The sequence below is a fragment of the Centroberyx affinis genome, unplaced genomic scaffold (assembly GCF_046629955.1).
Source record: "Centroberyx affinis isolate AG114_WGS23_722 - 3 ecotype Tasmania unplaced genomic scaffold, CSIRO-AGI_Caff_v1 ptg000338l_1, whole genome shotgun sequence".
NCBI lineage: Eukaryota > Metazoa > Chordata > Actinopteri > Beryciformes > Berycidae > Centroberyx > Centroberyx affinis.
Genome location: NW_027279013.1, coordinates 270103 through 292174, shown reverse-complemented (window position 1 = coordinate 292174; position 22072 = coordinate 270103). Strand labels below are relative to the sequence as shown.

Sequence of the window (22072 nt, the reverse complement as noted above, 5' to 3'; positions counted from 1 at the left end):
GTAGGGGGGGAAATGGGACTTCCTTATAAGTCTTTGTCAAAAAGACCAACAGGATTTATTAACTGAGTTGAGTTATTAGCTGAGCTTTTTCAAGGGATTTGTTATGTTCAGGTAAGGAAATATGAAGAGAAAAGATAAGTGATTGTCAGGAGGAAGCTGCACAGTGTTCAGAAATAGCAACATTTTGTACTGAGAGTGAAAAAAAATGATTTGCTACCTCTTTGGAGAAAGAATGTTATGCATGAAATTGGCTTTGTATGTGAAGGTGAACAAGTCCGGAAGTAATTATTGTTGTGGATCCACAAGCTAGGGAAGCTGGGGATTGGGAAATGCAAGCAGACATACGCAAGCAACATACAGTGCCTTATAGTCTTATAGTCTACGCCAGCCTGAGACTTGACCTGGTGTTGTAGTCAAACACTCAGCGGTCTGTTTACTTTGTAGAAATCACTTTGCCATGGGAAAATACAGTAGGTGAGGTTATGAAGGGAAGAGGCTGAGATACACTGGTCAAGCAACTCAGACTAAACAGCAAAGCTGGGAAGCCAAGGAACGGGTAAAAGAGCAGTCAGTGGCCCTAGCTAGAAAAAACACCATTTGGTGTCCATTGTCCAAAGTATGGAAATCCATGTCATGATTATGAGACAATCCCATGGCTATAGCATCAAAGAAGGTTCCTTGTATAACTGTTTTACATGTTTGTGGATACAATTCAGTTTCTGAACTGCTAACAGGGCCATTTCAAGCCACAATAGTCAACTATCCCTTTAGTCTATGGTTTGGTGGTACAGTTCAGTTTCTGAACTGCTGAATGGGCTGTTTCAAATCAGCATGGTCAGCCACTCCATTAGCCTATTCCTGTTGAGATCAATGGTGACGTGGGAAATTATTGAGTGTGATGTTGTGGACTACAGCTTTTAACTAGAACTAAGAAGACAGATCATGTCACTCCCATTTTAGCTATCTTACACTGGCTTCCACCTGAATTTTGAATCAATCAATCAATCAATCAGTCTATCAATCTATCTATCTATCTATCTATCTATCTATCTATCTATCTATATGAAGCCTATGCACTCCCAAAAAAGTTTGTGTATTTTCCATCAAATCCATGCATGGGAGTTGTATTTTATTGTGGCTCCAGAACAAATTTGATTTTTGTTTTTTGGTGCCATCTTTGCGATCTGATATATATATATAAAAAAAGAAAAAAAATAGAAATGGGCAGATTTCCGGATAAACCAATTTTAGATTTTGTTTGTATGTTTTCGCTATATGTTTAGGTGCAACTGATAAGTTGTTTGCGGGAGTCCAATAAGGTTTCTGAAATGAGCTGTGGGTATTAACGGAGTCTGCATTAATTATTTGTCTGAGCTATGTGCCAGTCATTTTGAGCCCAAATGTGGCATCAATAACATGGGAATATTTTAATTTATTTGATTGCAAGTTTATTCTTTGTGTTTTGATTTCTTCAAGAAAAGACAAAATAATTTTGCAGCTTTCCGTGAAGCCACGGGTGCCATACATAGCCCAATGTGATGCATGAATGGGACAAGTGGATGGCGTGAGGGCACTAATGAGGTGCCAGAGATGCAATTGGGTCTGGACATCATGGCCAAATTGTTATTATAGACATTTTCACTAATCTTACTTTATTGCATTGTGTTTATAAAAAATCTAAATCATTGAAGGGGCTTGTGTTATAGTACAGGGAGGGTGAGCGATTTTCTGGTGTGTGAGCCTTCCTTGGTGCACCCTATCCCACCCCGACTCACCCACCTATCCAGCCCTACACAGAGACACACGCAGACGATAGCGCTGGTTGATTACAGCTCTTTGACTTGAAATTGAAACCCACTCATCCTCTTGTTGACAGATTGATATAGCTAATTCCTCACGCAAGGGGCCGCTGTTGCACTGGATGAGGGCACCCTGCCCGAGTCTGGGTTGAAGACATTAGTGTGTGTGGTTTGTATCCAGAGAAAATCACCCGGAGACAGACTGAGACAGTTTTTGACCGTACCAATGTGTGTGGCCCACAAATCTATTACATTAGCCCCAGCGAAATCATCTCATGGACACAACAGCATATCGAAAATGAGGGAATAATCGGAGGAGACATACGGCGAGGCTCGTTTGTAGCTGGCTAGCTAACGTTTTGTTGAACTGCGAGTGGAATCACAGCTGCTGGCTACGAAAATGTCGGGGAAAATAGAGAGCAAGCAAGGTAAGTCCTGCCCGGCTAGACTCCACACTGCTCCATTTAGGGTTACCATTATAACGGTATCTCGCACACGGGGCACGGATAGGCCAAATGTGGGGTTCATGGACCGTAATATTACGCTCGGTGGGGCTCCAGATGACGTTAGACTTATATATTAAATGTAAATAGTGGTGTAATTTGGCCTTAATGGATTGTCTTTTTCCCGACTATCCAGTTAACCCAAAGCGTCATCGTAATAGCTAGCTGGTGTTAGCTAACGTTACCCGTCCGAACAAATGGTTTTCCCGTGGCGTTTCAACCTCAGGCTGACTAACGTTAAAGCCAGCTAGACAACACTGGCGCGTTAACATTTACTTCTTCATTAGTTTAGCGAGCTAGATATCGTAGGTTAGCTAACTTCTTAAATGTCCTTTTATATTTTCTCTCATTCAGTGTATGGTAGTTCACCGACAAGCCTTTCACCAGTCACAGTAACTCGTTCGCTTAACCCAATGGTAGTAAATATGTCGTGATTTGATTGTTTGGTAACATAACCAACACTAACAACCACGAACAAACGGTGGCTAACCACCTGCTAAGATGGTATTGGAAGTCAAATATATAAAATAGCATGTTGTGCTTGTTGGCTTAGTTAACTTACCGCTTCATGGCTGGGCAAGTACAACGTTAGCTGAGAGGGTTAGTAACGGTAGCTAGCAACACAGTAGCTAACGTTAAAGGTTAGCTAGCTAGCGTTAGCTGCGTTGTTACCTAGAGCGATGGAGTTGTATGCGTTCACGCCCAAGAGGCGTGTGTGTGTATGTGTGTGCGTGTGTGTGTTGATTTCCACATTGTGCACGTGGCATATTTGGTTTGGTTTGACATTTGTTGCGTCTTATTTGGCACGGCGCCGCTTATTTTGTATGCATCAATAAAGACAGTTAAAGTACTGCAGAATGCATTGAGTCCGGGAGGAAACAGAGGGTGGTCTGGGTATGCTTTTGGAAGGAAACTTTATCCCCGCCAGCTAGACTTGCATCCCACTCCACCAGCTGTCTCCCCGCTTCGCTTCGCAGTCCTGTTCGGTGATGCCTGCAGTAAATGCACACACACAATCAGCTCCTAGCAGCAGGCGGGGAGGGAGTGTCATCCACCACTAGCTAAGTCATTCTTCTCTACATAAGCGTAAAAGTTTCCGATGCCGTGTGTGTGTGTGCGAGTGTTGCACACAGATGACTCCATATGGTCATATTCGAATATAAATGTAGGTACTGTGTTGTAGTTTATATTGATATTGGTTTATCGGACATTTAAAACCAGACATAGGCTATAGTTCATCTAGACCCCCATTCTCTCTTGCATAGGTGCAGTGAGTGTGAGGCTATCTCCTGGGGCTTCTTGGTTGTGTTTACTGGGTCACTTGTTGGCCTGCTGTCTCTGCTCTGTTCCACTGCTCTCTTCCACATGTACACATCGATCCCAGATATGTCCCCGGAGGACAGACACTCTATGCTGGATGCCAGTGAACTGGAAAGAGGGGCGAGGCCAGGGCTTCATGGTAGCATTGAAAAACTGACTGAAGCGGTATGGCTGGATGTGGCTGCAGCGGACAGAGCTTGGGAGTCAGCTTGTTAAGCTTTTTCCTCAGAGAGAGGGTAAAGCTTGGAAGAAAGATATGGTGCTGAAAAGAGATGGATGTCTGTGTGGGCTCAGGCTGTGAGGAGAGTCTACAGAAAGGGGGGCAGCCTTAGACCTTGACAGAAGGAGATGAATTCACTGATGCCTCAAGGGCAAAATGAAGCGGGAAAAGATTTGGAGAAAGTGAAATAATATGTTGAAGCTCTCACCAGCAAGTGGGGATTCATACAAGTGAATATAGGTCTTGGCTTAATGTTTGAATAGTGATATATGACCACAGTACAATTGGGTGCATTGTTAATGCAATTTTACTATAAAGATAAAAGGTTACCATAGGAAATGGTTAATGGTAACCATAGCACACATAGCGACTAGGCCTAAATGTGCACATGTATGGACATCAAGTCCTGGGAAGAGACTTATAGCCAGTGTTTGCTCTGAAGTCACTGGCTGCATCAACACACTCCCTTATCACCGTGGATACTGTGTTCTGCTGTCATTGGCTCGTTGTCTCTTGCTCTTAAACACTGTCACAGTGTCACCTGTTTGGAAGTTGCCTCTGCACACTGTGTGCAGCTCAGAGGGATGTCACCTCCAAGGGAGTGTGGAGGGTGGTTGTTGTCACTGTCCCAACTCCAACCCCAATCCACATACACACACACATGCACACGCACCCACCCTACTCCATCACTGAGACGGCCCCAACAGTAACACATAAACAAATGCTGTGCCTGCGGTGGTGTTGCCCAAAAGCTAACAACAGCAGGAAGCCAATCTCTCATCCCAATGCTTTCCTTCCACAGTGAGAAAATTAACTGGGTGGAGGAAGATAGAAGATGTGGGCATGTGTCTTTCTTTTGTCAGTTTATGTTTGTCCTGTTATCTTTGTACACTGTCTGGGCCCTGATTAAAATGGACTCAGAAGGGGGGAGGCCATCAGGGTATTGGAGTGGGAGATGGAAAGAGTATCTGGGTACTCCAACCAGAGGAGGTTTTAGAGGTTCTACATATACATACAATGTATGTTAAACAACCATCCAGTCTGTTACTCCACCCTCAGTAATGCATACACATGTGAGCAGGTAGCCCTGATGAGTGGAGATCTTGCTTTCTCTATGCATGAGAGAAAATTACTTCAAACTTTTTTTTAAAATTGGGCAAATTTCATTTTGCCCTACCTTTATATGTGACTCCACTGATGTAAAATACGTATATTAAAACTTTTCGTCAGACTCAGGTTTCCATTTTGGTATATAGGCCTAGCCAATCCACCAAGCAGCACTTAAAAATATAAATTTTAACTTTTAAAACTGGTTTACCAGTTATTCCCTTATTTTCTTCCACCAAAGGCCACCATGGGAGGCAGTAGTGAGCAGTGCAAACCACTTTTAAAAGTTGATATTTTATTGAAATAAGTCCTTATTGGATTGGATGTGTGTCAAAATAATGACCGGACCAGCAAACATAGAACACAAATAGAACATAAATAAGAATATAGCAAAAGAGGATCACATAAACATATGCCAGCAAATTTTTAAACACTAGAAATGTTAAATACAAATGTAAGAATGAAAGTATGAAAAGTATCAATTACAGCGTTAAGATGGTGTGCAAAATGGCAACTGCAGTCGAAGTAACTGAGACAAACAAAAACAAATTGTAAAATATGTACGCTATAAGTATGGATTAAGTACTACAAAGACTCAACAAGTGGTGAAAGATAGTTATCTCTCTCATCGACTTTTCAGGAAAACAGAGGGAATAGACATATCTCTTTAGAGAAAAAAAAAACAAGAGATACACATCTTGTCTGACTTCATGATCTTTGGGCTGAGGACATGAACTAACATGTCGTCCTAGTGTTGCAAGGCTTGAGCTATGCTAATAAACATTTGAAAAATGCAAAAATGGAATGACCCGTGAACCAGAATACATGAATTTGTACAACTGCAAACAATTACTGTTTTCTATGATTGATCTCCTCAAGCCAAACTTTTTTTTTTTTTTTAGCCAAAATTCCTCCACTATGTGCATCACACAGATTACGCAATTCGCGGTTTCATGAAGATCAGTAGAAACTTTGAATGGGCTCAACTCATACATGCCTTTGTTTATGATGATGCAATGTATACTAGAGTCACCCTTTCTCCGCCTCTTCATTTGTATTTTCGCCATCTAAAATTATCTCTTACTCTTAAAGTCATGTTCTACTTTTTCTGGGACCAGCAGGCACTTTTTCCCCGCCGTTTTGAAAATGTACTGAACCATGACTTCTGTTCCTCCCAGTCCCAGTGCATTTACATGGATGTGTGTGCACGTGTTTGTTACTGTTACATTTCCATCAAAGAAATGGGTCAAAGTCCTATGAGTATGCTTGTTGTTACACCAATGTCTGACACTCTTTACAGTAGGACATTGTTCCCCCCCCCCCCGGGTAAAGGTTATCCCACGTTATAACACATTTATGAAACAAGCCTTAGTGATTTTCCTAGCATTTTTTATGTTCTCATCTCTTTTTTTCCCCATCAAGACACATCATTTGACACAAATGTGTTGGCATGCCAGTGTTGGTAACAAAGTCGTGGGAGAAGCACAGTGTTTTATAATTAGCCCTCAGACTCCTCTCTAACTGGACAGTGAATGGTAGTAGCCAGCCACAGCGGAACTGATCCATCAGTTCCTTATTTTAGCCTCCCTGCCCCCCAGCATAGCTCTGTGTGAGTGTATATCTGTGTATTTGCCTTTGAAAGGGTTAGCCGTAATGCCAAGACTTTACCCTTAAGCATTCCGAGAGTTAACACATAAGTGTAAGTCATTTTGATGGCTTTGCGTTTGGTAAGTGGTCGCTGTACGGTTTCAGACTGCACTATCCCCTTGTCTGTCATATAAAAGTAGCAGGCCCACATACCTTAGTCACCAGAACTATGAACAAGGACTAAAGTACTTGTTGTGATTACGAGAGGGTTCCCCGGTAGATTAGGTTTACCCTCATTACTGATGAGTGATCCCACTGTTGCACAGGGCAAGCTTTAGGTCTTGGTTTGACATGCTGCAATTTTGAGGTTTGATGGCAGCGAGCATTTCACCCTGCCTTTCCCACAGAATGAGAGGCTTGCTGTTCCCATATAGGTTTAGCTGTGTTGTAATTAGTTTTGTGTGTGTGCTGCGTATGGGAGAGCAAAAGAGGGAGGGAAAAGGATTTAGGGGAAGAAAGAAAGAGGGTGGAGAGAGGTAGAGTACTGATGGGAATTGAATCCCCGTACAGTGAGAGAATTCGGGAGAAAGATGGATGGATTACATGTTGGATAATGACTAGACAGAGGATAATCGATGAAAATGGAAGACTGGCAATAGGCTCTTTCTAACAAATATTTTCAAGGCTGAGGAGTTTTTTTTTTTTAGCATCGTTGGGTTCTTCAGGCAACATTGTACAAGGAAGTAAAGAAGGCAATTATGATTTTAAACAAATGACTTTTTTTTAAGTTCTCCTCGTTTTTCAGTCAATATGACCTTCCTATTCAGGTATTATTTATCTCTCCGCTTTCATCTTTGTTCTTGGGACGTCTTTTTCTGAGGGCTTGCTTGGTCTCATGTGATGATGCTACACCTAATTTCACTGCTGTGTGTTGGCCTACATGCCATGGAGCAGGTCATCTATCCCCCTGGTGGCCTATTCAGTTCCTTGTGACTGTTCAGTACATCCCCAGTCCAGATAACGGCAGGTTGGACCCCCCTCCAGGGGTCGCTGATGATGGCTTCTAGCTGAAACGCGTTCGTTTTTGCCCTTAATAAATAAGAAGACTATTGTTCTGTGAGTGCCAGTGTTTTGTTTGTTTTGGACCCCCTCCAGGACCACCGGTGACAGCTTAGACTGCTTCACTCAATTTCTGCCCAGGATTATGTGACTCTTCAGACATTTACAAGAAGAACTCTTCAACAAACACGTGTGTGATTGGGGGAAAAGTGCACTGTTTTTTAAATTCATCTCATCTTCTCTCAGAGCTATTTGCGGATATTTCCTCTGAAGTGTTCTGTTGTGTGGGTGAGTCAAGTGAGAATGATCATGAGGGCCAGTTTGTGACTAACTCTCAGCAGTGCAACTGAGTGATAGCTATGAAAATGACCAGTCTTACCACCAAGTCATCAGTGTACATGAACTGTAACCATCAGTAGCAGAGGTACAACACTTGTAGAGCTACCTGTAAACAGTTGTTGGGCAGCGGCGACTACCTAGCCACCCAGCACCCCTGGACCTGTAGCTGTGTGGACTCAGACTCTGGGATGGGAAACATAGGCTGGAGGAGCCAAGCCTCCTCGGAGGACACAGACTCCTCTCTGCAAGGGGATCTAGATGAGGACACAGGTAAATACTCAGAAATATCCGCCTCTCCTGATGCATGCTAGCCTGTAATAGCAATGCTAAACACGCTGTTCTCTTAATACTCTCCCATTCTGACAATGGTCCATTCCTACCAAGTGAACTAGTTCTGGGTGATGGGAAAACAGGCTTGTTGACACTAATTATGCTCAATATTTTAATGTTTAGCAAATGTGGTTATGATGAACAGAAAAGAAATTGGATATAGCCTTTATTGATATTCTGTAGTCTCTACATTAAAACAGCCCAGAAACCAAAGTAAACTATTCAGATGAGCACAGAGATAATCAGGGATGAGGCAGTAATTCATATTTTATCTAAACCTGTTTGACAGTCTCATTCATGAATAGGCCAGCACATAGACTCTTTTTGCTGCTATAAATGTGAGATTATTCTTAAGCAGAGGGCTCTGTTTGACTTGCAGATTTTCTAGAATAGATGCATTCAAAAGTTCCATCATTTGCACACCAGGGTGTTTTGTGTTGAATAAATGCATACATGCATTGTTCTTTTTTGGATGTGCAATTCTTTCTTAAAGACTGCTATTCCAAGCTGTTGCCAGTTTAGGAGCTTTTATGTTAAGTAAAATAGGCGCACTGGCAGAATGAAACGCAGGGGACATTCCTCGCTGTGCTTTTTGTGTCGTGTGGCTTTTTGGAAGGTGCTCATTTGCTCTGCTGAAGTCTTGGGTGGACCCAGCCAGAGGAGGCTGCTCTGCTTGGCCGCAGCCTTCCCACACCGGCTGCCTTACCACCTCCAAAGCTAGTAGACAGCAGCCATAGCTACTTTAATCCATGTTTCATCAGGTGAGGATCCAGCAGTATCTCCAGGAGCTTTGAGTCTTGATCCAGGTTATACAATCCCAAAAAATGTAGAACGTGTATCAGTTTAATCTATGTGGCTGTGTTACTTAATGTTCATCTCTTAAATCCTTCCTTCACCATGGTAGCTGAGCCTGTAAGTTGACCCACATGTTGGGGTTAACAGTGTTTGAGTTATTAATGTTTGCAGTGAGCTGCCTGCTTTCCCAGTTAAGCTGTGTGAGCTGAGCCACCCTGGTGAGCCACTAGCACGGAGAGGCTCCATAATTAAGGTAGTTGAGTCCATCATTGTGTAATTACACAGTGCCGAGTGCCATAATACCTTGTTTTGAAAACACGCCGTCTGTGGTGCGCTCAGCCTAATAAATCTGTGCATTTAGGCCCAGCAGGCAGTGAGAGTCAATGTTTGTGTGGGTGTGTGTATCTTGTCTGTCTACCCTGACCAGCCCAGTCTCCTTAGCTGTGATGATGGACCTAATTAGGGATGGGTAGAGTGAGTAATGTTGTGTGTTTCATACAGAGGGACTGAATGATGGCAGGCCTGTAGCAGGTCTGCCACCATTCAGTCCCTCTGTATGAAACACAAACAAAGACCTGCTACAGGAGAGAAGGTCTCTGTTCAGCCACAGCAGAGTCGGCCATGCAGCAGGGATGCTATGACTGTTCAACTGTGCTTACAGCACAGTTGGGTCTAGCTTTGCTAATTGTTCTCAAAATCTTAAAGATGGGTCTACATTAGGGACGTTATGATCTCCATTTCTGGGATGATTCCACTTTCTGACGTCACATAAGCAGAATCAGCTGATATCAATCTATGCAGCAATGTGTATTCACAAAACTTGAACAGTCTTCAACAAATTTTAGAAAGCAAATGTGTAGTGGAGGCACAGAAACTGAGAATTTATGTGAGCATGTTAGACTAAGACTATATAAGCTGTAAAGGAAAAGGCTTTAGCTTGCACAAAGAATTCTGCAAATTCTCTCACTTTCTTTGTTTGGCCTTCAAATATGAACATAAGTTGTCCAGACTAAATTATAAACATAGGCTTTTCACTTAGCAGCTGTCTTTGACAAAGAATTGCTTGTAGCACAGAAAGCTGTCAGGTCTCAATTAATTACACTTTCTCCTGTGCTTCTTAATTTTTTATATATGCTGTAATGCTTAGAAGTCCTGCTTGAAGAATCACTTTACAAAACCCGTCTGCCTCTATTCATTGGGCTATTAAGCTCAACATCGCCATGGGACAAATACTGTATGTAACTCAGCAGTTCTTAGTTCTGGTCCTTGAGACCCACAGTACTGCTGGTTTTCTGTCCTTCCACGCCAGGTAATTGCATTCACCTGATGTCCCAGGTGTAAACAGTCCATGATTAGATGGCTGGAATCAAACCAGCAGAGCTCTGAGTCCTGAGGACCAGGATTGAGAACTGTAACTCCTGTGAAGCTGAGAAGTGGCATTTTCCTTCAGTTCTTCTTTGGCAGTGAGATTTCCATTGCTTGCATATTTCAGCTTGCAGCTTTGTCTTTTTCTGTCACTTTTTGTAAACAAGCCCAGTGATGCTAAACACGCATTTCCCTGTTGAACTAGAGCCAATTATTGGTCATGTTTTTATCAAAAATGAGCAGGCAGAGTCCTTGTGTCACTTTTTCTTTAAGACTGTTGCATTGTGGGGGACTGGGTCAGACTGAGGGGCCATGTTTGTGTTGGTTCTGGGTATGTGTGTATGCGGGGTGGTTGAGAGAAGTGCAGTGAATGCTGCCGGTGTCGGTACATCATCGTACGGCTAACCGGGAAGAGTAACTGGTCGATCATGATGCAGTATGTCACCTCTAGCTTTGTTTGAATGGAGGCATCTCCCTAAATACAAATACAATTTGCAACCTCGCTTTCCCTCCATTGGCTGCTTGAGTTGTTGTCCTCCATGTTTTTCTGGTGAAATGGAAGCAGAGTTATGACGACAGTCATCTGTCCCGTGTGACGTTTTTTGTTTGTTCACACTGCACTAAAAACATCAGATCTGTGTCACACAGGACAACCCTAACCCAAGACATCAGAAGTGGGACACTTTCAGCTGCAGTGTGAATGTAGCCTTTATCTCCATGTTAAGAAATGTATAGGCCTATGTCATTACATTGGCTCCAAATGTAGAATGAAAATCAGCCAACTTTGATTGGTAAAACTGTATGTAAGCCATAAAATAGCAAGACTAGCAAGCTCTTTTTGCCAGCTTACATCTAAGTAGCCTTGTTCTGTTGCAGGCAAGTTTGTTTAATTTCAGCTTCAGAACTGATGTTATGACAAAACCATATGTTGAACCCAGTATTGTACATAAACTGTAATGAAGCCCCACTCTATTTTTCTATAATGTAGACCTGAATGACTATCCAACCTGTGTGTGTGTGTGTGTGTGTGTAATGTCTAAGCAACCAAAGTAAAGTGAGCAGCAGTGAGAGGCAGAAATAGTGTCCTTGGTGACTGAATATGGCATGTAAGGAACTGAAAGGTTGGTGGAATGTGAAAGTGTAGACCTTTTAGAAAAGGGTTTTATGTTAAGTTGCGTGTGTGTTGAGTGTTTCAAATCAGTCAGTGCCTGTGGTGGCATGGCTGGGTTGGGGGAATGGCATACAAAGAAGGGGATGTCCCACAGTCAGTGCCAGTTTCCGATGCCAGTCTAAATCAGGAATGGAGAGAGAAGCTGACACTGCCTACAAATAAGTCATTGTTGTTGTCATGGCAAATGTGAGTGTGCGTGGGTGTGGGGGCGTGGGTGTGTGGGTTTGTTTGTTTGTGTGTGTACATAAACAACTCTGACTCCTAGGTTTGATATCTCCTCATCATACTTAAACAGTGTGGCATGCCCCCACCCCGCACATACACACACAAAAACACGCACACAAACACAAAACATATCTATCCCGTCAGCGACTATGACAGAGCCCTGAGCCCCATAGGCAGAGCATGGGCTTTCAGCTTGAGTATGTCTGCCTCCACTTGACCCACTTCCTCTTGGACGTCCCTCCTCTCCTCCACCCCGAATTACAGAATATGTGTTTAAAAATAGAGTTCAGACATGTAACACTCTGGATTTATGAGGTCTTGAGGAAATTGTTAAATATTTAGCCAGGATGAGTCAAGTTGGCTCGCAGAATTGGCGATTCCTGGTCTGAGGAGGTCAAAGGGAACAAAATCCTCCAGAGACTTTTTCACACACAGTAATCACTTTTGCTTATTGAAATATCTTTCCAGTTGAAGTTAATGAACAATATCAACAATAGGTCAAGACGTATATTTGCAGCTCATATCAAGAACGAAAAATTCTCTCTGCCATGGTCTTCAAGCATGAAATTAAGTTCAGTCAGTGTGACACTTCTCTCCTCTTTACCTGGGTGCTACCAAACATCTTAAGTGTGTGGTAAAAAATATTTTTTTACAAATCGTGTATGCTTTTTTTAACTTAAGCTAGGATTTGTTTTTTTGGTACAACTTTTAACTCAACTGAATTTAGATGACGTCATAGGATGTGAGAATGTACTTCAGGATTTTTCATCTATTAGTTTGTGTGGACTGCTACCATACAGTCATACATGGCAATATACTGTATATAGCAAAATCTTTTCTATGTTTGTAAGGCAACACATACTTTGCTATCAGATTGTTGTAAAATCAGTGCTTTAATATATGCATGTGTGTAATATGTTTGAGCTATGTTTGCTAACATTTCAGTTGCTAACGTTATAATATTCTCCATAGAGATCAAAACAGCTGATCAACCAGCTTGAAAGTGATTGATCACATTCAGATAAACTGCTAATTAATTTGATCTGTACATGGGGCTATCCTCTATGGTTTGGAAAAACCTCTTTTAAAATTACACAAGGTAATGGTAGGTCACGACTGTACATATTGGTGTGACTTGTAAGAAAACTTGCTGTTTTGTACTAGAGCTCAAGTTAAACAGATATGGCTTACCTGCCAATAATAATTCATGTAATAATGCTCAGCTTTGAGTATAGCATATTAGTTTGTATTTTAGCAGTGAAAGTTCAACATTGTTATGCACCGAATCAAAAATAGCCTAACGTTTCTCCACAAACCAAAAGCAAATTCTCTGCAACAAGGCTGACTGTTTATGACACTTCTAAAGCATGTTGCAGAGATGGATTATCTACCTACTACAGACAACATTTATTAGAATAAATGCATAAGCTCTCATTCGATGGAATCTTCTTCCGTGCAAAAGTGTTTACTTAGATACATTGACTAATAAGGCAGACTACTGCATTTTTGCGTCTGACTTAAGCAAATTAGCTTTGGTCAGTATATCTATCTCAACTGCATTCCTCAAATAGTTTATAAAAAACTGAGCATGCGGTGTGTTTTAGCACGGGTGTGGAGAGAGAACAGGGACAGAAGGCTCAGTCATTCTGTCAACCTGTCACTATTGATCTGAACTGGTGTTCTGTTAAAGCCAAATAACTCCCTCTCTTTGTTCCTCAATCCTTTTTTCCAGTGCAATTTTTCAAATGATAAACTACAGATAAAAATCACTGTACATTATTTGTGCAGTGTGTTTTAAACGTGGTGTCTGTATATTTCTGCATCATGCAACATTTGTTTTTGCCTCCTTGTCAGACCGCACAGCCCACCGTCAAGTACATTTTTGTTTTGGATTCATTTCGGGTGATACAAGAAGCTGGCAGTTCTCGCCGTTGTAGTTTTCAAACAATCAAGATTTAATGCTGCTGTCAAGTGCCAACAGTGTGTTAGTGAAGTGTTAGTGAACACAATGACCATAAATAATTCATTGTACCTATGACGCAGCATGTCTGTGCTCCTGCGTGTCTGTTCTGACACACATTGAATGGAGAGAGTTGAAAACACAGCCTTGTTAATCAGATGGAAGGCAATATTGCGATGCCATTATCTTATACTTGATTGAAATGAAAAACAGTTACTTTTAGAGTTACTGGGCTCACTAAATGAAATGTCAGTAACAAGTCATCAGCACAATCCAGGGCAAAATAAAACTGGGAAAAAAAAAATCTAACAATAGGAGAATAGAAAGCAGTATTTGAGAAAATTTAAAATGACTTTATAAGCCTACATACCTGTCATTCTATAAATTGATTTTGAAAGAAACTGGGAAACTTAATCGTAATGCAAGGCGTTTGGTTTGACTCAATGGATTAGAGCTGAAAGTCTCTCCCTGAGGTTAATTGATTAGATATATTTGGGATCTGTCCGTCAAGCCTGTCCTATGCAGTGGTTGAACACAGAATGTCAAGAGGATGACAAGTAGCCTGCTGTGCAGACAAGAACAGCTTTGTACACCACTCCAACATGGGGAGAGTGGTACCACTCCTCACTGCTTGAGGCCATTTACTCACAAGAACACTGTTGCTTACGGTTCTCTGTCTCTATCTCTGTCTTGTACTCAGGCAGTGAAGTGATTGGTCCTCTTGTGGCTGTTTGTCTGCTGTGTGTAGCATCAGTCTCCTATCTCAAGAGCTTTATAGTGCCTGTTCGCCTCATACTCTTGCCAAACAGCTGCCGTTGACTAAGGACTCTGAATTCATCTCCATAGATCAGAGGGTTTTTAGCTGTCTCAGTGTCTCTGTTCTGCTGCTGCTTGATGTTAGAGATACTGACAGTTAGTCTGGGTATTTATAGCTCTTTGTCGTTCTTTAGCCTATTGGTTTCACCCCAGGTGAACCTGCTGCCTGCTCTCAGCAAAGCACAGTCTGCTGAAACACTCGGCTCAGACGGCATGCTTTAAATGGAATGCTAAAAAATGCAGTAAACTACCATATCCAGAAGGTCACTTGAAGGATCAGACTGCTGAGAGCATGTTTGTGTTGGGTGCTTGTGTGGCACAGTGAGCTTCTTTATCTTGTGTGGGTTTCTGTCTGGCTGTGTATGTGTGTACTGTGCTATGAGCCTGCCCTATCTAGGTGGGGTGTCTGTCTGGCTGTGTGTGTGTGTGTGTGTGTGTGTGTGAGACTGTGTTATGAGCCTGGCTTGTCTAGGTGAGGTGAGTTGGTGTGTAATAGAGCTGCATTAGCAGAAGTATTGAGTCTAAGCAGCTCTGGATTGTGAAGTTTGTCCAGAAAAGAGGGAGCGGCTCTGAATGAGGGAGACAAGGGACAGGAAATGGTGCCACTGGCCTCGGCGTCAGGGGGGAAGGAACAGGAGGGGTACCCAGGGTGTGTGTGTGTATGTGAGTGTGAGTGTGAGTGTGAGAATTCCCACTTCCACCCCTACACTTCACATGTGCCCGGCCTGGCCTCCAGCGTAACAGTGTAAACCATGAAAGGTCTGTAACTGTCCGTAGCTTCAATCATTACTGTGGAGTTCAAGTACTCATGCTAAACTCATGCTAGTGGAATCATAGTCTTCCAGTTTCTTCGCCTCAAAGGACCATGAACCTCAACCCATAAAACATAGAAGTGTAACATTTTACATTTTAGGCATCAAGCTCTTATCTAGAGTGACTGAAAATGAGTGCAACAGCAGAATAAGAGTTAATTCCTAGATCACTAACATACATAGTAAGGAGTGCATAGTAAGGAGTGCCTTGATAACATTCCTGTGACCGTGGAATGATCATGTAAGAGAGCACATCTAGGAGTAAGACAATTAAGAAGAAATTAGAAAATTGTAGGAAATAAGAAAATTGAAAGGTAGTAACTAAAGCGGTAAAGGGATTTTTTAACTTTTAGATAAGGACATATTAGAACGAGTAGAAGAGGAAGCTATGGGATAGAGGATATGATTCATGTAAGGTACCATCATGTCATTGTCATTTCAGTAGACGGCTACTAGTTGGTATGCTTGCATAGTACTATTGTTACTCATACTTCTAATGAAATGTACAGAGGACGGTAGAGAAGTTGTTGGGTTGTCCGAATGATTTCTGGTCTATTTCTTCCTTGTGTTGAACGTGGACCTGCAGCCTTGGTCTGGTTTGCAATTTCTGCATGATAGTTGGCTGTTGACTACCTTTCTGGCCTATTGCTATTACAACAACTGCTATTACCACTGCTACTACTACAACTACTACTGCTGCTACCTCTTGTAGTACCACTACCACAACCACCTATTAACGCCATAACAACCATTAGTAACATTCCAGCAACCACCTAGTAACACCCTAGTAACCAGCTAGTGACACCCTAGTAACAACATGTAATCACAGGGATTAAAGTAAAAAAATGTCATGACTCAAACTTCTTGTCGGGTCAAGTTAACCTCCATTTTTTATGTGAAATAGCCATGACCATTTGAGTTTTACAGGATAAAAGCTCCTTCTGTACATGTATTCTATTGCAGATTGACCAGCTCAAGTCCTCTTTTCAAACTTTGAAATAAAATAGATCATCTATTAATGCTTTTATAGCAGGGCCTAACTTTACGAGCCACCTGATGCAGCCGGCATCAAATGAAAGAAACAGTTTGTACAGAAGACTGTCATGAACCGTAATGCAAGAAGAGGGATCGTTTAGCTATATGAGGGCTAGTTTACAGAACAATCAGTTATTAAGATAGATAAATTAAATCACTCAATCTTAATAGTAACCGTAATAGGTCACCCTCTTATCACTCTTAGCCACCTAAAATGATGATGACTTCAATATAAAAACACCAGTCTATAATTTATCATACAATAAATGATAAGATCCTTTCACAGTTTTTTCCACAATTAGCCTATGTTAAGGAGCCAGCTAAAGAAAAGAGGTCTTTTTTTTTTTCTTTTATCCCAGGGGAAATGTTTTGAAGAACAAATTTTATTTTGGTTTCTTTTCATGCATTCTAACACCTTAATTCCAACACCCCTCTTTATTACTGATGGCTTTACTGTGTTTCCCTCAAAAAAATTTCTAGTTCAATTATGAGTGTTGAAATTTGAGTACGTAGAAGTGTATGTAAGAAGTGACAACAGTCTGTATTAGATAGATGAGAGGTAGAGGAAACCCTCTATCTCAGAGGACTGAAATTGCAAAAGTAAACTATGTAATTCACTGGAACACACTGTGTAACAACTAAACAAAAACCTTACCCGTGATTTAATTTCAGTATATCACAGGCTGTTGTGGCTTATTGATTAATGAGTCATCCTTACCAGTTGTCAGTGCAGTGTGTAGAGTCTGATGAAACTGGGCAATTTTTGCAGTTTTACACTTTTTCTGACATCCAGAAAGTGTCAGGTTGCTATCTAACACATATTGCTACAAACATATACAACTACTACTACTGCTACTTCAACTTGCATTTGAGCACACAAATATTCTTCGAAAATTTTGCTTTTCTAGTTTGGTTTGTTGCTTTCTCAGCCTCTCTGTTATTGTGTCAAACTGTGTGTGTATGTGTGTGTGTGCTTATTTTATTGTTGTGTTTTCCTTTACAGTTGGGGCATCAAAAGCTTCCTGCTCATGTGCTATTGAATATAGTAAAATGGGAGCAGACTACGGACTTGTGTTCTTTTTGTTATTCTGGTTGTTGTTGAAAACTAGGGCCTGTGGCATCCTCTCAGCTGCCTTGCCTTGTGGATGAATAGCATTGAGAGACTCTTTGTGTACTCATTTGTGTCTGTCTGGAAGTGGATGCTTGTGCGCACGCTTGTGTATTGTGTGCATGTGTGTGTGTGTTGTACACAGGACAATTGAATGACCTAGACCTCGGGGCTCCCTCCGTGGCTTTCAGTATTACCCGACTGAGCTGGTGTGCCAAGTGCTCCCATTAACTAGTCCCATTAGCCACTCCCATGGCCACTATCAGACCGCGACCCATATTGAATCCACCAAGAGTTACAACTACTGCCAGCGGATGAGGATAGTTTGAATATTCATAATCCCCTAAAGGTCACTCATAGTCTACAATCGAGGCGATGGTGTCTGATTCAGTGGTGAACTTGAAGATTGTGACGGTAAAGATGCTACATGTATCACTAGTAAATCGCTGTGAATTTAGCTGCAGATAAAAGTAGCTTACGAGAGCTAAAGAAGATAGCATGGACAGCCATTATCACAAAACGATTAGTATATAGGCTATTTGATGTCAATTTGTCATATATTATACACTGTAACAATCAAATATATAAAAAACAATCTAATATATATTAGGGATGTGGACGAACAGTAGTGTGCTCAGAGACATCAAGCACACTAACTAGAAAGCCCTGGAGAGATGGTGTGGGCTAGCTGTCAGCAGTAGTGCCAGTAGGAGCAGCAGCAGTAGCAGTGGTAGCTCGGCACAGAGAGGCCTAGAGAAATACAGATGGAAGAAAGGATGGTGTTAACTCTGGACAGACAGAGCTGTAGAAGGAGGAGTTTTGTTGGCTTCATAGTTAAACAGAGGAGGCATTGAGGCAAGAGACTTGTAAATGTTTATGCCGCTACACAATACACAGGCCTAATGGTCCCACCCTCTTCCTCAACAGCACCTTCCAAGCTACCGGCCTACATGTGACACAGAATAGAGCGAGTAGAGCCCTGCTCTGGAGTCAGATGTCTGGGTGATTCAAAATGGAATGCACTGATCTGATACTGACCATCAATATTGGGCTCATCTTTATCTAAATCTTGAAAAATGTAAACATGATTTTGCGATTCAGTGAATGAATCCAATCCAATCAAATAAATCCATAAACTGAATCAGCAAAACATGCTAGTAACTGAAGTTTGAATATTTAAGAGTGGTGCTAAAAAGGCATTTAACAAAATCGATTAGTTGGGCGAGTAATGTTATTGCCAATGTAATTTGTGTGTTTGGTAAAACACACATTAACTGTCCACTTTTAGCATTTTTACTTTTCACATAGACATATTGACATACTGCAAATGTTGGTGTGACATCAAACTCCCATTCAAAGTGGTACCACCTTATTAACATACACAAATTTTGAAGATGTTACAATTTATACTAAAATAAGGATGGGAAGTGACAACTAGCGCTCCTACAGATTGTTTTTATTCCTGAATAAATCCTAATGAATTTTCCCTGTAACAAGTATAACTAATTCCTCATGAATAATTAACTGCTTAACCAGAATAGTTAATGGAAATAGAGTCACTGTCATCTACTCGGTCATTATATATCAACCTCTGTTTGAGAGGTCAAGCTTTCTCTCACTGAACCAAACACTGATAACTTTCCTTACCTATTCTGGTGGCGAAGAAAACCCATGCCAGGATTTGCTGTTTACCTCTGTAGCCCGTACATCAGGACCCACACACTAATGTAGTTGCAAGTCCACTATTTTACACAGTGTGCAGGAACACACCTCCCTCCTTTACAAATAGAATTTATCTGTTGACACAACTAGCTATTTAAGTGCTTAATCATCTATATATTTATCTACAGAGTGTTCTGGAATTAAAGGAGTCATATCTGGATTATTAAGTTCAAAAACAGGTGTATGTATGGCTATATATATATCGGTGTCTAAAAAGAAAGGATACTGCTTAGGAGCAAGCTTGATATTGGATATTCGTTAGCTATTCCTTTTTCCACCTTCAATAACTCGTAAAGCAAACAAGTAAAACCACACTGATGAATATATTTGTGATTAATGGAAAATGAGGAACAGCTATGTGACTAATAGCTGTTGAAGTGTTGTTGAAGGGTGGCTTGTTTTGTTCTCCTCATGATGGTTTATCAGCTCAACATAGTTTCATCATCATGGACAGTTTTAGTTCCTGTTGTTTGTAGTTGCGTTCACTCCGTGTGGCATACTGTTATCTGCAATGTTACGTCTGTAAAGATGAGTCTATCTTTTTATCTCAAGGTGTGATCTTTGACCCATCGGGTTAGTGATGCGTAATTCCTAGAGCAGGAGTTCCCCCATAGAGACACGTTCTCCATCATGAACCGGTCGGCCCAGTGCATCACCTCTGTGGTCGGGTCTGAGAGCAGATGGCCCTAATGCTCCGAAGGGGAGATACTGTTTCTTTCTCCTCTTGCTGTCTTTCACTCACTTTCTCATCTTCATCCTCTCACATGGGCTGAACACACATGACCAAACACATTCTCACTACAGTAGTCATTATGGATCTTGTTTGCTGTTTTGTATTATGGATCTGCGTTATGGATTGCCTGTTGTGTGGCCACGCTCTGTTAGCCACGGTTGACCAGGCCCTCTGTTCCCATGCAACCCAGCATGCAGTGCGCCTCCATCACTGCATTGATATTTACTCCTAACCGTTGACCCGTAGTTGATGGGGCTGCTTTACCAGTCATTGACATATGAAAGGCATGTGTGTGCAAATTATATCACTGTTTATTAATAGCTTAAAATACTGACTGAGGTGAATTTGAGAGAAACGGAGATCAAGAAAAGACAAAGCATTTTTTTTCCCCACAAACAAAAGGTATGCAACATTTTCTCTCGCACAAGAACTGAAATGATGAAATGAATGATTTTTTTTCCATTGATTTCGGAAAAACAAAACCCTGTCACTTCACTTTCAAGTCTTACCATGGTGAGCTATGACTATTTAATGAGCCTGAATATCAGAAACGATGTAATACATGGTTGATAAAACATCAACCTACAAAACTTCAAAGTTGGAAAGAAACATAAATTCAGGTTTCTGATCTCCCAACTTCTGATTTTTGAAAAGATTAATTGGTTGTAATAATTGAATTACATGAATGAGCTATAAAATGAGCTGTAAATTTTTATAATGCTATCTTTAGAGGAGCTATTCAATTAAACATTAAATAAATTTTAAATTGGTTCATCATCCTTGTGTCAGTTAGCAAATAGTTGATCGTAATCCCTGGTGTAATTTTTCAGACGCCGATACTAAATTATACTAAATTACTTGCTTATTCTGTTTATTTAAGGACTTCAAGAATCAATGGGAAATGGGTGGATGCAGAATTGCAATATTTGGATGTAATTTTCTATTGTTAATTTGATTTCCCTCATAGATACAATCTACTGTATCTCATTTACTCACTTAGTAAGTGGACCGGCTGTGCTCAGTTGACAGAGTATGTCTTCCGGCCCCTTCCTGTGGCTCATTGTTGAACAGACTACTCAAACAGCACAGCTGGAAAACTGTAAAACCCACCACCGGACTTCTTCCTCCATTACTCCTCAACTCAACCATTAACCGGGGCCACGTTCCATACCAGGGCTTGCTCCCTTCCCTTCCCTCCCATCCTCTGAGACTGGCTTGACAGACACAGTATAGTGCTGCTTGTTAATAACCAAGGAGGTAGAGAGGACGCCTAGCGAGAATAGAACGCAGCCGAGGAAACTAACCACTACAATGGAGAGTATAAATAATTCACCAAGCACTTAACTATTTCCTGTGAATTTTTCTATCTTTCCTCTCCATTTTTCCTCTGCTGTTCATCTCACATGCCGGAGAGACTCGCATTCCATTCTCTTGCTCCACAGCAGGTCTCGCCTGTGGAGATATGATACTTGGCGCTGCTCCTCTGTGGTTTGTGTTTTACAGTGTAGCAGACAGTATGTCGCTCACTATGTTCTCGTTTTTATAGACAAATATGGTCTCGTTGCAGGCAGGGTTGCTTATAAACAATGCGCTGTCTATTTAAATGCGTCCCAGGGCGTGCGTTCTTTGATACTCAGAAGTTCTAATTAAGAGTGCCAAGAATGTCTGTATGTTGTGTTTTGAAGTACAGTAAATAATATGCGACGCCTGTTATGGCCAAGAGTCAAAGCAAGGTAGAAAGTCTGCATCCATTTATAGCAGTAGCTTGTATCAGGCATGGTTATAGTAATGTGCTGGTTACAGAAATGCATGTTTCTCACCACATTAAGCTTACGCGTCACTCTTGGGTGTGTGTGTGTGTGAGAGAGAGAGGGAGATTCTCATCACATGTGTGAGGCCATTAGCCAGCCCGTCTCAGTAAAAATACAGTGTGTCTATAGCTATAGCTTGCTATGTGAGTAGAGTCAGATCAAGTAAAACTTTTTTTATGTAGCACATTTCATACAAAGAGCAATGTGCTTTACAAAGAAATAAAAGTAATATAGAAAGAAGTGATTGAATAAATA

At 41.3% G+C, this 22072-nt stretch overlaps 1 protein-coding gene across 4 annotated transcripts in view; it reads left to right on the top strand.

The window, feature by feature from the left end:
• Positions 1–1975: 1975 nt before the first annotated feature.
• The window catches only part of rapgef1b (Rap guanine nucleotide exchange factor (GEF) 1b), a 49768-nt gene continuing 29671 nt past the window's right edge, over positions 1976–22072 (top strand). For all 4 annotated transcript variants that reach the window (XM_071515309.1, XM_071515312.1, XM_071515313.1 and 1 more), the window contains exon 1: positions 1976–2227. In XM_071515309.1, the coding sequence (XP_071371410.1) occupies positions 2200–2227 (28 nt within the window). In that variant the 5' untranslated portion in view covers positions 1976–2199. The remainder of the gene's footprint in view (positions 2228–22072) is intronic.